This window comes from Kogia breviceps, chromosome 6, assembly GCF_026419965.1.
Source record: "Kogia breviceps isolate mKogBre1 chromosome 6, mKogBre1 haplotype 1, whole genome shotgun sequence".
Taxonomy (NCBI): Eukaryota; Metazoa; Chordata; class Mammalia; order Artiodactyla; family Physeteridae; genus Kogia; species Kogia breviceps.
The window spans coordinates 10,145,357-10,160,971 of NC_081315.1; the positions used below are offsets into that span (position 1 = coordinate 10,145,357).

The 15,615-nt window shown below is 34.5% G+C and overlaps 1 protein-coding gene across 13 annotated transcripts in view; it reads left to right on the plus strand.

Moving 5' to 3' along the window:
• CCSER1 (coiled-coil serine rich protein 1) overlaps positions 1-15,615 on the plus strand; it is a 1,267,249-nt gene that overhangs the window by 303,653 nt on the left and 947,981 nt on the right. For all 13 annotated transcript variants that reach the window (XR_010840963.1, XM_067035510.1, XM_059067337.2 and 10 more), the window contains exon 5: positions 13,156-13,276. Coding sequence is in view for 12 of the 13 variants with exons in the window: in XM_067035510.1 (XP_066891611.1) it covers positions 13,156-13,276 (121 nt within the window). In the remaining variant the exon portion in view is untranslated. The remainder of the gene's footprint in view (positions 1-13,155; positions 13,277-15,615) is intronic.

Here is a 15,615-nt window from a genome sequence, read left to right on the forward strand (position 1 = left end):
AAGGTCTCATGGACCAGTAATCTTCAGTTCACACTGGAATATAAATTAAATTATGCTATGTCTTATTTAAATGTACATAATTTCAGGACACTGCAGTAATGTAAAGTATATATATGACATCCATCCATCCAGGAAGGTTAATGGGGCTTGAGGAAAGGGAGTGTTGTAACAAAGAAAATTCCTCAGAATTAAGAGATTTGCTGGAAAAGTTAGATGCTTTCAGGTAATTAACCTTCAAGGGAGATACCTAGAGGAAATTAAGAGAGGTTTGATATCACTGTTGTGGTTCCCTCTTCCTCCTTTTTAAACTGCATGGTGCTCTTCTGGGAATATTGGCCTGTTACAGTTATTTGTTATATTTGATTGAATGCACGGAATGTTGCTGTATTTCTTCACTTATTTGATTATGTGTTTCTAGAGCCTTTTCTTTTACTCACTGGATTAGCAGTATATATTTTTCAAGATTAGCTCCTGTGGAAATTTTCCCTTTGTTTATGAATTTAGGACTTTGGTCCCACAGGATGAAATGCCAACCACTTGGCTTGATATCTGTGGCTCAGCATAACGCAGCGCCAGTGGATTGATAGTTTTGACCTATGCAGTTGTACTTCCCGATTTTCACCAGCTCAGCCATCGATTGTAGCTATGCTAATTTCCTCAAAGGCCTTCCTTATTCTGGCTTCTGTATTTTTACTAAAATTGAACTGTCTACCTCCTTTTCATCTAAGCAAATCATACTCAGATTAGTTGTTGATGTCACTTTCTCTTCTAAATAGAAATTTAGGTAAAGAATGAACAGATATCTAAATATTAGGTAATTACTTCGTATGAAGCAGAATAGAAGGCGGCAAAGGGAAGATGAGTTTTTTTGGCGATTCAAAATCTGTTTTAATGATAGTGAGGGGTGAGCAGCCCAAAACCATTAGCTGCAACATATTTAACTTCTTTGTGTTATTTCAATCATGTATTCAAACTATGTACCTTACACACTTCTTTCTGATTTGTAATTCATATGTAAAATTCTGAAGAATGAGTTTATTTTAGGAGATAATTGAATAATTTATATACCTTCTTAAGAGTGAGGAGGAACATTATGCAGATTGTATTTTACTCCTCGTACTTTTGCAAAGTGAAACCCATTCAATAACCGTCAGTACTGCAGAACTAAAGACTAATCAATTACGTCTCATAACCTGGGAGAGATTCCTCATAGATCTAATGTAATTGCTTCAACAAAGGTTAATAATTCATTTGAGGCTTGTTCTTTTATTCTGGTCAGCCGAAACGGTATTGCCAAAGAGGCGTAGAGAAGGGAGAGGGAGTGGAGGCCGAAGAGGGGAGGAGGAGGAGAAGGTGGAGACGGGGCAAAGGGGGAAAAGGGAGGAGGAGAGAGGGAGATTTGGCATCTGATAACATTGACTGTCAGGTTTGCAGTAAAAAGATATATATAAGGAATAAGTAGAAAGATTCAGTTGGTAGAAAACGTTTTATTCATTCAATAACTACTCATTAGTTGATATTCAATCTAGTTCAAAAATTAGAGGCTGGAAGATGTGACAGAAAATTTACTGTGACCTTTCTGGGAAAAAAAAAAAAAAAAAAGAAAAATTACCTAAAATAGTTTCTCTTATTACAACCTGACTAGTCCGACCACTACCTTTCTGATGGTGTTGAAATCAAATAGCAATAATTCCCTGAAGGGCTAGGGATTTATTTATTTTTTTCCTGTTTTGTTCATTGTTGTAACTTCAGAGCCTAGAGTATGGCTGGCCCAAATATAGACTTAAGTATTTTTTGAATGAATTGTCTTGTTTATTCAAGTAAAGTACATGGGATAAACATATAAAGTACTAGCTATTCAGTAACTGTTTTAATTTGTATTAGATTATAAATTCCATGCTGATTAAAAACTAACACTTGCATTGCTGCCTTGATTCATATTGTATTGTATGCGATAATCATCAGTATTAGAAGGAAGGAAATAAACAGCTAACCAACAAAGTTCCCAAGACGGAACGACTTTGATTGGGCTGATAGGAGAAGAAATATGAAGTGATCATAAGCACGACACACAGGGCAATTAGAATTTTTGTGTGTAATGGCAGCACCTATAGGAAAATTACATTCAACATAGTTTTATTCACATGTAGTTAAGTAGAATATTTCCTTTTCCATACGTTTTAAAATATTTCCTTTAAAAGATTATAGTTCAATTTATTCGTGGTTCTATTCTTGCTTCCTTGACAAATCCCTGTAGAATATGTTTAACAATGTATAATGTTGACATACTTAACTAGAAAGAATGGTGGTAAAATGCATTTTGGTTTAACTATCTGTCCTCTGAGGAAATTAACTGTTGCATATGTGCAATGCTTTTTTTTTTTTTTTTTTTTTGCGGTACGCGGGCCTCTCGCCGCTGTGGCCTCTCCGGTTGCCGGAGCACAGGCTCTGCACGCGCAGGCTCAGCGGCCATGGCTCATGGGCCCGGCCGCTCCAGGGCGTGTGGGATCCTCCCGGACCGGGGCACGAACCTGCGTCCCCTGCATCGGCAGGCGGACTCGAACCACTGCGCCACCAGGGAAGCCCTAAATGCTTTCATATTCTACTATATCAAGCACCTTTTTCCCCTTCCCTTAAAAAACCTTTCTTCTGTGTTCTAGAGCCTAGGATATCAGATTACAGAAATTTCAAGTTAAGCATTATTTAAGTGATATATGCCTTGTCATTTACATTTTCCCAGAATGGATAACAACTATGATTTCATCTTATGCCTGGAAAATTCACAAAGAATTATTTAGGCTGGTTGAGCAGATACTTATTTGTCTGTACTTGAAATTGTGAAATTGCTCCGAGGATAGCTCCAAGGCTCTTTTGAAGTTTGAAATGAGAGACATAACTGGGAAATTCAGCACATTTACAGACTTTTTTTTTCTCTAAGTCAATTGAACATATATGTAAATATATATATTGCTGTTAATATTTTTTGTTTCCATAGCATTGAGTCATAGACAAGTGCTGAATGAGAATTTTAACTATCAGTTAGTCCCTTGTAATTTTCACTTATAAATTTTAAACACACTAACATGTGGACAAGTTTTTGTGGCACTTATGGTCAAGAATTTTTTCTGTATCACTTTTAATGAAAACCTGTCCAGGGGCATGAAAATCTATTCATCATTCGTTATATAAGTGTTCTTTATGAATGTATTGTTTATTGCTGTGTAACAATTTTTCCCAAATCTCAATGGCTTAAAACCCCAAACGTCATTCATATTTCATGATTTTGGGGAGTCAGGAATTCAGACAGGGTGCAGCAGGAAAATGTTTCCTCTGTTGTGTGATGTTCAAGGCCTCAACCAAAATCAATGCCCTTTCACTCACATTCAGTGATCAGTGATGCCTGTCATCTGTGGGCCAGAACATCCATGTGGACTTAGATTCCTTTCAACATGGCAGCTGGGTCCCAGCGGCCAGTGTCCCAGGAGAGAGCCAGAGAGAAGGCGCAGTGCCGTCTGTGACCTAGCCTTGAAAGTCACAGAGCATCACTTCCACCATATTCCTTTAGTCAAAGCACTCACAAAGGTTCAAAGGGAAGGAACTGAAACCCCACCACTCAAGTAAAATGTCAAAAACTAGCAGGATGGGATATATATTAATGTGGCTATCTTTAGAAAAGACAGTCTGCCATAATGTGTTTTAACAGTCCTGCAAAGTTGAACATGGAAAGTTTAATGAACAATGTAACTTCTACTTGAATTCATCGGAAGCAGTAAACCACAGATAATGTTGTCATTGTAATATTACATGTGGAATCTGTGCCATTGATGGGAGACTTCACAGACCTCTAGTGCTACTATTGTCCCTGTATATAGCCTTCTGTGGAAGCCTGGAGAATACATAATCTAGGGTTTTCTACTCTAAATGATGGCAGTACAGATGAAGGAATGCTGATAATTTTTTTAATACCTAAGTGATCAGAAAGCAGTAATAGTTGTTTATGACTTTATCCTTTCCAGTACTCTCTATATTATATATGTGTATAAATGTATATGTGCATAAAATGTATATGTATGTAATATATGTATTATGTGAAATATTTATATATGTAATATATATGCATATGTGTTCATACACACAAACTCTGTACAATATATTTTAAAAGAAACTAACAATCTAGGTCACATTTGGAAGCAGGCAGCCAGAATGACAAAGTAATAACTTCTCAAAATTAGAATTGTTGAAGCATCTGCTGAATGGCTTGAATGCCCATGTCAGAGAATTTGGAATGGAAGAGGATGGTAGTAGGAGTGATATAGATCCAGTCATTAGGTGAGATTTCAGACTGAATATCCTTTTACTTATTTGTGGTTTATTTAATTATTAATATTAGGACAAGTAATTCTCGAGTCCTGTTCCTAAAATGACCACTGTATTAGTTTAGTAGTGCTGCGAGAGCCAAGCACCACAGACTGGCTGGCTTAACAGAAATTTATTTCCTCACAGTTCTTGAAGCTAGAATTTGGGGTTTGAGGTGTCTGTAGGTTTGACTTTTTTTCTGAAGCCTCTCTCCTTGGCTTTTAGATGGCTGTCTTCTCTATCCGTCTACCCTCTGTGTGTGCCTGAGTCCTAATCTCTTCTTCTCATAAGGGCACAAGTCATATTGGTTTAGGGCCCACCCTGATGACTTCATTTTAACTTGATTACATCTTTAAAGACCCTTTCTCCATATACAGTTACATTCTGAGGTACTGGGCATTAGGAGTTCCAATAGGAATTTGGGGGGTGGGACACTGTTTAGCCTGTAACATCCATGAGATAATATTTTCCTGTTTATTAAAATAAAATTAATTACACTATACATAAATTTCTTACTCTGCAGTCAGGAGAGAAGAGGGAGTCAGCAGGAGTTTATAAATGCTTGTTCATGATCAACATTCAAGAAAGTCACGGGCTATTTCCACTTGCATTTGATGTGTCAAGGATGCATTTTTGCCTGCCCCAAACATATTAGTGCTTGAGTTATAATAATAAAATAGGTAACGTTACAAACTGAATTCACAATTTTACATTGTTCTATTTATGTCTGTCACTCATGAGGTTTCCATTTTATTCCAAAAAATATTTGCACAACGTAAAGGTTTGTGAAAATAGCTATTCAAAAGCTGAGGCAAGAAATAAATTGAGATTAGATTGGTTAAAAACATGAAATTTCAAGGAACAAAATTTTACAGTAAATCTGATAACTGTCCAAACGTGTTACAAGATAAATGGTTACTATTGTACACCACAACAAAAGTACCAGAATTTACTGGATAATGTGAGATAATCCTGACTAAATTTAATGTTGCTTTTTACATTTTATAGTTTTGTCCAAAGTTTCCAGGATATAGTTATTTTCATGTCTATTTCTATATATACATTTTCTGTAATCAATTTTTACTTCAGGATATTATCAATTTCTGTGCAGTTCTTTCAGATCTTTAAAAATATCTTTAAAAGATGATATTATCCTCAAACAATATGGTTGTACAAGATATTTTTTTAAATTTTAATTATTATTTAAGTTACCTCTAAATTTTGCAGGTCTTTTCTCTGGCTTTGCCAATTCTTTTTTCTCATCCATCCATGCTTTCACTATATTTTCCTTTTTGTAGTATACCGAGAATTGTGTTTCATTTTAATAAAGGAGCAAGTAAATATAAACTGTGATTATGTTTTTGAAGTAGAAGTTTAAAATTTCTGAATACTCTGCAGCCTTAATTTTTTCATTCTTTTCCATGGCACTGCTGCTCCCAGTGACTGGAAGTCCTCACCATTTCTCACTTTGTTTATTTCAGTAGCATTGTCCGTGGTCTCACCCTGTCTTGCTCCTGTACTTAGATATTGCCCAGGCTACTTTTAAAGCTGATCATGTTGAAATGATTCGTAGCACATCTTCATTAACTTCAGAATCAGATATTAATAATATTTTAGAGATGCTTATAAGGTCCTTAAGGTATTGGCAATAATCTACATCTCTGTTCGGCAACTTCTTGCTCTCGTCTAGGCCCCTGCCACATTGAATTATTTGAATTTTTCAAGACATATAACATTTTCTCATATATCATCGCTTTTTAGCACTTTTCTCTGTGCTTGGCTAGCATCTTTTCTTTTCCCTAATGCCTCACTTCATTTTTCTTTATCTCTCATTCACTGGACAAATATTTATTAAGAGCTTCTTTGTATTATATATCCATAATATATAAGTTATATATAAGTAAGAACTAAGTAACAAGGAGTGAACAAGATAGCAGCAATACTACTATTACAATCCTGCTGATTACTTTACCTGGCTGGCTTCTATGTTAGCACGTCCCATACGGTATTATTTTCCAACTGCACTACGTTAACACCTTGGCAAATGCTTTGTCTTTTATCTTTATCAGTCCAGGACCTATTACAATGCATAGACATGGTATAGCTCAGTGAATGCCACTAATGTAATGAATATGTGGACCTGCTTTTGCGGAATGTGTGTTTATTCATAGTCATGATACAATGACTTGCGTTTTATCTGCCTCTTTTCAATTTCTCTTTCAATTCTGGACTATTCTTATTTCATGAGAAGAGCCTTTTATAAGCACTGTGTTAAGGACGTTACTTCAAAGAAAATATTTAGAGGTTCACCAAAAATCGAATGTAATACCAAAATGCCTCTGTTGACTGGTGTATTCCTCAGCCAGAGAAACAGAACCGGTAGACTGGCTGATGTGATTGTGGGCACTGGCTGGGCAAGAGCAAAACCCGGAGAGGACACCGTCAGGAAGGGCAGGCTGGAATTTTTGACATGGGCAGAATTTGAAACTTCATCAAGAAGCCTCAATTGCTCTTAAGGCTTTTCAACTGCCATTTGAATAAGGCCCACCCAGATTATCTACCATAGTCTCCCTTACTTAAAGTCAACTGTAATGGACTGTAAGCATATCTACAAAACATCTTCACAGCACATCTAGATGAGTGTTTGATTGAATAACTGGAGTCTGATGTATCAAAAAAAAATCAAAAGTCGTCAGTTATAAGTAATAATATGTGGTAACATTTTAAAACTTCTTTACCGTTTCTCTAGCATTATCCTAGCACTTCACAGGCATTAATTCATTTCATCCTCAGAACAACCTAAGAAGATACTATTATTCATATTTTACTGTTAAGAAAAAACTACAGAGAGGTAAATTTGATGTGAGAATCGATTCCATTGGAAGATATGTGTTCCACAAAAGCATGTATTTCTGTCATTTAAATTCATTAATGTATCTCAAAGCCCTATAACATGCTGGGCAAGAAAAATCAACAGCAGCTATTACAAATAATTTAGAAAAAATAATTTTTTCTAAATTACATGTCTTTCTTTATCATAGATAAATGTATCTAATGGTGGATTTCACCTTGACACTAGGCACTCGTTCTCCAGTGGAGTAATAGTAAAACAATTGTTGTCGGTCATTTTGAAGGGCAGAGTTTGGAGCTAGAGCATTTGTATGATGAGTCAAAATTCTGTCCTGAGGCAAATTGCCTAATGATTATACAGTTTTCTTAGGATAAAGAATTCAGATGTAAGAATATGATTGAATAGAAACATGATTGAAAACGGTCAACTATTAAATTTACTCTATTTCAGAACACTTGATGAATTTTATTTCAATGAGAATCAGCATGAAGTATGGTCAGTGCCATGGGGACTAGAGGCGTATTGATTGGATTCTGGGTTTGCTCGTCCCTAGCTGTGTGATCTTGAACAGTGCACAAATGGGGATAATAATAGTACTTAGTGTATAGACTTTTCCTGAGGGGTAAAGACAATACTCTAAGCATAAAGTCACAGTTAATACACAGAACTAAGCCTACCACATAATGTTTTTTTTTTTAATTTTTTTATTTTTAAAAATTTATTTATTTATTTTTGTCTGTGTTGGGTCTCTGTTGCTGTGCGTGGGCTTTCTCTAGTTGAGGTGAGTAGGGGCTACTCTTCCTTGTGGTGCACTGGCTTCCCATTGCAGTGACTTCTTTTGTTGCGGAGCATGGGCTCTAGGTGTGCGGGATTCCGTAGTTGTGGCACGTGGGCTCTGTAGTTGTGGCTCGTGGGCTCTAGAGCACAGGCTCAGTAGTTGTGATGCATGGGCTTAGGTGCTCTGTGGCATGTGGGATCTTCCCAGACCAGGGCTCGAACCCGTGTCTCCTGCATTGGCAGATGGATTCTTAACCACTGCACCACCAGGGAAGTCCCACATAATGTTCTTTAAGCATTCGTTAAACAAATGTTAGCCTTTCGGTGAGTTAAGCTTTACTGGTGGGTTGTTATATGGTAAATACATGGATCCTGGATATTTGGAAAAAGTAGAAAAGTGAACACTTCCAAGTCATAAAGCAAATTCTTTTCTTTTAAGCTTAAAATTTGCTCATTGATAGTAAACTATTCTGATGAGTTAGTCAGGACTTCAAATGTATAATACTTATAAGTGATACTTATAAGTTAACTGTGCTCTAGGAACCTTCAGTAATTTGAATGTTTTAATTTTGCATGAAAAAGAAACATGCCTCTCCTAATAAATCTTTTGCATTTTTGTGAACATTTATTAAAATATATTGCTTTTGGGTGCTTTAAAATTGATTTTATAAATTGAAAGACTAAATGAAATACTTTTGATATATAAAACTGGAGAGAAAGAGAAACTTAAAATTTCAATGTTCAGGTTTTGCATCTCAGTTTATTATGAGTGTGAAAGAAACATTTTGTAATAATGGCGAGTCATTTCATGTAATAGCATATTCTTTGTGGTATAATACAAGGCTACATGGCTACATGTAGCCTTGTAATACAAGGCTACATGGCAAAGTCAGACTTCTCAGTGTTAAACCTAGACATGATTTCTACTCTGTCCCAAGTTTTACAGATTTTGGGCTTAGGGGTCCAGTAGGTTTGATCATTTTTAGTGTTCATATACTCTACCTAGAAATAAGTGAGAGCAGCGCTTAGAACAAAAACTTAGTATAAGTAATTCTTGTGACTCTCAAGCATTTTCCTTCATTGTAAAACCCTACTTGTGCAATCTCATAGTCAATTGTCAGTTTGTCACATTGGAATCATTCTTTTCATAGTAACTTATGGTTGCTGACAACCGACTTCCTCTGGATGTACTCCTAGTAGTTCTATGTGCAAGCTTCTCAGAATGCCCCAATTAGTGACCCCAATCTTGGCAAAAAGGCTCTATCTGTCCAGAAAGAAATGGGGACTCTAATTTTTCAGTCAGCTGTCCTCTGATATTCCTAGTATTAGAAGCCTGTGATGGAATTGTTTGCACTTCATGAAGTACGTTTACAACAACAATTCTTTTCACAGAAGAGCAAATTAAGCATATAAATTTGTAGGTTAGTGCCTCAAATTATTATTTGCATCTTTGGTTGGAAGCAATAGTGGAAAATGTGTTGATTTTTTTCAACTCGTGGATGCTGGAAACCTACTTGAATATGCAGTGCCTTGACACTGGCTCATGCTTTTTAAGTTACATTATGAAATAATTATCTGCTGTTCCTTTTTAAAATTTAGAAGTTAATAAAGTTTTCATACATTTTTAAAGCTAACTTTATAAGTACAATTAAATAATGTGAGTAATTAAGAGTTGGGAGTTCCTGTTTGTTTCATTTTCTGCTTTCTCCTAAAGCCAATTTTTCCCATCATGAGTTAAATCTTATGAATGGTGAACCATTTATACTTGATGTAATTTGGAAAGTACAGACATCATCCTTGCCTCAAGCCAGGGTTCCTACAATTTTGACAGCCCCTAAGCATGCCACCACGATTCAATCCCTTAGATTAAAAAATCAAAAGCCCCTGGTTGTATGGTAATAGATGGATTTGAAGGGAATCTATGAAATAAGTATTGTCCGTTTAATAGTTTTAGAATGATCAACTAGTCTAGTCATTTACAATGTGTTCTGAAAAAGTGATCTTTTGTGGGGGGGTAAGGGGAACGAAGGAGAAAATATTCCGAAAATGAGATTAAGTTTAATCTGGCTAAATTAGAAAAATAGTTTTCCTGACGGAGTTTCAAGAAGTTATACTGTTTTGAGGCCAAAATCAGTATTTCACACATCTGTTCATCTACTCTGTTCTCATGATTATTTTAACGCATGTTTTATTGTTCCTGTTTATAAAAGTAAGAAAAGATCACTATAGGAAATTTGGAAAACACTAAAGACTCTAAAGAAGAAAATGAAATCACCTGCTGTTGAATAACCCAAACTTTAACTCCTGCAGTAATTTTTATATGTTTACCTTTAAAATGGTATAGTATATAAGCAATTTTTCTCAAATATGAGAAAAATTGGCCTTATTTCATCAAGTTCAACATAATTAGCAAACCATTTTAACTTATCTTACTCCAATACTTTTTGTAACAATTTGTCTGCTTAATCCTACAAGTGTGAAAAAACATGAGCAATACTATTCCATAAAAATTGTGTATTGTTTTCTTCTTGTATCTCTAACATGTTTAAAAATGTACTCATTGCCTTATTAGCGAAGTGGTAAGGTAGAGACTTATGTTGGCTAACAATTATGATTTGCATTTTACTTTCATTGATCTTATAGTATAATCTCCTTTCAGAGTCTAGCAGTAATTCAATATTTGTATCAGAAATATTTAAATTTCTCTCTTCTTAAATAGAAATTTGTAAGGCGTTTTGTCAGGGAAATTAAATAAATACCATTTTGATATATAGACTCTCCTTTCTCACTGACATCCATATCCTTTTGTAAAATGCTCAAGGGCAACAAAAGTTTATGATCTTTTCCTAAAATGCAAATGTTTAAAATCCACTAACTTTGGAGGTCTTCTTCAAACTTGAAATTTCCTTTTAAGCTGTATCATAAAGGTTTCTTTTAATGGCAAATACAGTGTTTTCCCCTTTAGTTAGTAATATTCCTATGATTCTTCAAAAGTAATATATGCATTCATGGCATGGTAAAATATGATAATAATATTCAACAACTCCTATGATAACCAAATTACTCTACAGAGTAGTTCAAATCATGGCCACTGTGATAGAAGGTTATGATTTACTTTTTAAATGTGGACCATGGTTTGGAAGAACAACTTCTGATATATCAGAATATAGTGATCACATGAATACCCATTACTCTTGACTCTCAGAAATCCTTTCTCTTCTCAGTGATATATTGCTAAGGTTTCTTTTATTTCTTTTTTTCTTTCTGCCTCAGAAAGGACAGCCTAGGCATATTCTTTGTTTTGAAAAATCTGTATTTCCCTTTTCTTATACCATTCACTTCTTTTGAAGTTATAAATTCTCTATTACTTATTTGCCTAACTTACATTTATTACACTAATTCTTGTATTTTGTGATAAATGCAATTTAAAGATATTAAAACTTGAGTGTGATTTAATTTCAGCTTAATATAAAAACTCAGTCACTTACATGGAGCTCCCAACCATCCATCTTTAGACAGGTCCATTCATTGTCACTTTCATCATGTAAAAATTAAAGGGGCTTATTTTCTTATGGACGTAGTCATTGATTTTTTTCTAACTGCGGTACCTTTGAATTCAATGTCAATTGTTTCAACCTCTGCATCATAAAAATTAAGTATTAATACTCATATTACCTTAAGTAAACAAATGATCCCTATTTTTGAAAAGAAAAATGTTGTTTACTTAGAGCATTTTCCCTGTTCATTCTCTTTTCCTTTAAAAAAATAAACAACTTAGCTCTGTTTTCCCTCATAGAGATCTAGGTACATGTTTTCATCTGGTCAGAAGTTTTTTGCCCTAATATTTGAGAAATATCTCTAGAATAAATTAAAACTTCATTAAAACTTGGGGGAAGGGAGGACATTTCTTTCTTGTCCACAGGAGAATCCTACCATTCAGCATATTTCTTGGAACATACCAGTTAGTTCGCTCAATATTTATTGAATAAGTGAATGCTGTCCCTGGGAAATGAATCAGTAATTCTTCTTCTTGGTCTGTTTCCTCATTAGCAGTGTTTAAGGCAACCGTGGAAATTTAAAATCTAATAGAGTTTTCTTCTCCCAGCTGTGAAGGATCTGTTTGTTTTAGACTCAAAGCTCATGCCAAGAATAAGTAGAGAAAAATAAATTTAAAAAAAATCTGTTTGATGGCACTGGAGAGATGATGAGGAAACCACTGCCCCGCCTCTTTGACACATACTGCGCAGTAATCTTTGCCTCTTGAGTGCCACAAGAGTGTTTTAAATTCAGCTCTGCTTTTAGCGGTCATCTGTTTTGTCTGAGACTCTCATGCTAAGCAGATTAATAATTCAGCAGATACTTTTAGGGGAAAATTGCAGAACGTTGGGATCATTTCTTACACCTCTTTCTCTTTGAGATCATGGGCCCACGCTTCTCGGTGACTTGCATGGTCCTGTTGTATTTTTCGTACCGTCTTTCACTAATGTGTGCTGTCATCTTTATTATTTGCCACTTTCTACATTGTTGTCCCAGTCATGGTTCTTGAAATGAGTACTTAGATCAGTGATTATTTGTCGTTCATTTGTAATCAATTCAAATATCACTTCCAGTACTATCAGTTTTTATTTCTTTGCTGCACTTTCATTTCTTTTGGCAAATTCCTTCATTAGGTTATCCATTTTTGTAAAATGTCACATGGGTTTAACACTGGGAGAGAAGGAAGCAATGCAGTTATACACTTTGATGTCTTTGCTAAAACTGATTAACAGATGCATAGTGACCAATCCTTGACAGACTTTGAAAGAAGCAATGTGTGTGTCACTGGTCATGATGAACATCTCTTATTTGTGTAGTGATTTGTGGAGATTAACTGTGTGTAATTAGTGCACCTCTTATTCTTCAATGAAAAGCTTTTTTTTAAATGAAGGATTATAAAGTGTGGGCAACACCTTTTCCACTGTGTGGCTTAAAAAAAAAGAAAACAGAGGTGCCTAAGGTCATACAGCTAGTGAGTGGAAAGACAGACTAGAAAATGATAATTAAAGATAATTTAATGGCAATTAATATTTTAGTTGAATTATCTTTCATTTGACTGAAAATAAAAAAGAGAAAAACAGAGAACGGTCAAGAAATAATGGTGACATTTACAATTATTATTTCTAATAAAACAGTTTGCCGGGAAGATTCATACCACTCTGTGGTCTCATGTGCTGCTGTAGTTCTCACTCCTATGGACCCAACAATAGATATGAAGAAAAGAGAAGAACTAAAATTTCCTGAGCCTTCGAAACAGTAAGTTGTTCATGTGATTTTTCAGAGTTTTGTAAAACTTACTAGTTAGATGACTGATCAGAATTTGATCACTCAAAAATTGTGCTTTATAATGAATGTATTAAATTAGTATATTGAGAGAACAGAAGTAAATTTTGCACATTTAAAAAAAATCAAATTATCCTAATAATGCCTCAATGAATAACTTCTGTCTTCTGACATTGTGTGTTTGAACTCTATGCCTTTCCAGTTTCATTTTGTTACCTCATCTCAGTGATGTGAGTAAGTAGACTGAAGCACTTCATTTCCTTAACACTGTGATTATGGATGTACTGTTCTTGGATTCCTTATTTTATAGTTGTAGTCTTTAATGGTCTAAAATATCACTTTTAATATAAATTTCTTAGCCTTAAGTTGGTTTGTACTTTATAAGGAATGAAAGTTATTTTTAACTTTATACTATTTAATGTTTCCATATTTTTTCCATGTAAACGATCAAGCTTCATTTAAATTTAAATTTGATCTTATATTGAATAAATAATAGATTTTTTTTCTTATAATGGCCAAATAATTAAATTCATAATAGCAAATGTAAGGTACATGGACTTAAAATATCAAATAAGCTAGGATTATTTCTAGTTATGTATGAATTAAATTAAAAGGGAAAACCTACTGATGATTTTCCAGTCAAAGTAGTGCCATGCTTGCTTTAAGGTCTTGGGTAGGAGACTAGGAGATGTATGGTGTTGCCAAGGATTGCTGGCTGCAGTAGGAGTTACCTTGTAGTACCTACCATTTTCCCCCATTAGATTAACTGTATCATACTTATTTGTTTCTTGATGTCTTTCTACTGGATAAGCTGCTAAGACTGAATTTCCTGGAACATGATAGTGTCTGATACTCTTTGTGAAAATCAATTAGAAAATCCCTTAATGTTACATTTGGTAATGTCAAAGTCAAATAGAGCAATGCGTATATTTGATGGCATGAAGATAGTATTAATATTCTCATCACAGAGGAAAGAAATACTAACCAATTCAGAAAGTAATGATTGTAATTCAGTTTTAATACAAGCTAAAAGTGAAAACAATTCAACTACTCTTAATATAGTCTAATTTTTCGGTTCCAAAAGTCTTTTTTGTCTACTAGGAAGAAAATTACTTCTCATATGTGCCAATTGAATTATATTCGAAAACTCAAATGCATTTTTTGCAGTGTATGTATGTTTATATTTGTAAATTGGATCTTAAATTCTCTTAATTATCTTTCAGTGACTCTATTCAAAACCGGCGAATAGTATTATTTGTTTACATAAAATGTCTTTTTTCCAGTCTTAGATACTTTATAAATATTCATTCTTCTTTATTCTGAGGTATAGATTGAAATAGACAGCATTTGTTAACTGGCTGTTCTTTTTCTTCCTGTTACCGTACATTCACTCTGATACTCCTCTGTATTCTCTGAATCTACTTTCTCATTTAAACACTCTCCCTCAATGGGATCATTCATTCATTTCTATAGGTTTTGTTATTGTTTTTGTTTTTCTGAGTCAGAGAGATCTTGATTAAAATCTTAACTTTTCTACATATTAGGTGGAAATTGGAGACATTTTACTTAAACTCTTTGTCTTTTTTTTTCTACATCTGTCAGAAAAAATGGGGTGATATCACCATCTTTACAGGGTCATTGTTAGTGTTATGTGAAATTATGTTGTTAAAGGACCTGAAGTCTAAAAATCCATAAAAGTGTTAGTTATGTAGCCCCTTCCATAGCTTCAACTACCAACATTACTGATGATTTACAGATATATATTCTTCTCCTGAAGGCTCTTCTTAATGCAAATCTAATATATAAAGTTCTTGACTGGGCTTGCCTAACTAGGTGTCCTACCAGAATATTTTACTAAGTATGTTTAAACCAAATTAATGACCCTTCTAGCCCCCTCAAGCTTTTCATTCCTTTTGATTTCCATATTTATGTAAAGCGAGCATTATTTTTCTCTTCTTAAAATCTTGATATGTTTTTTCCTCACATCTCACATTCAATTATTTATTGATTCCTTGATTAACGTCTCTGTTATATTTTTCTTACCATTTGAGCTGACCAGGAAGGCATACACTTCTTATATTTTAAAACTTTTTCTAACAGGTATATTCAATGAGGTCTTAATAAAGCCATTCCAATAGTGGTCATCTATCAAATGGAGATTACATATGCCCTCCATACCTCACACCACTGCTTTGAGAATTAAATGATCGGTATGACCATGTGGCAAGAACACAGTTCAGATGTAGTGATTAATTCAAAACTCTTGTTTGCCAATGAGAGAAGCCCCGATGTACAATGATTTCAAAAAAATC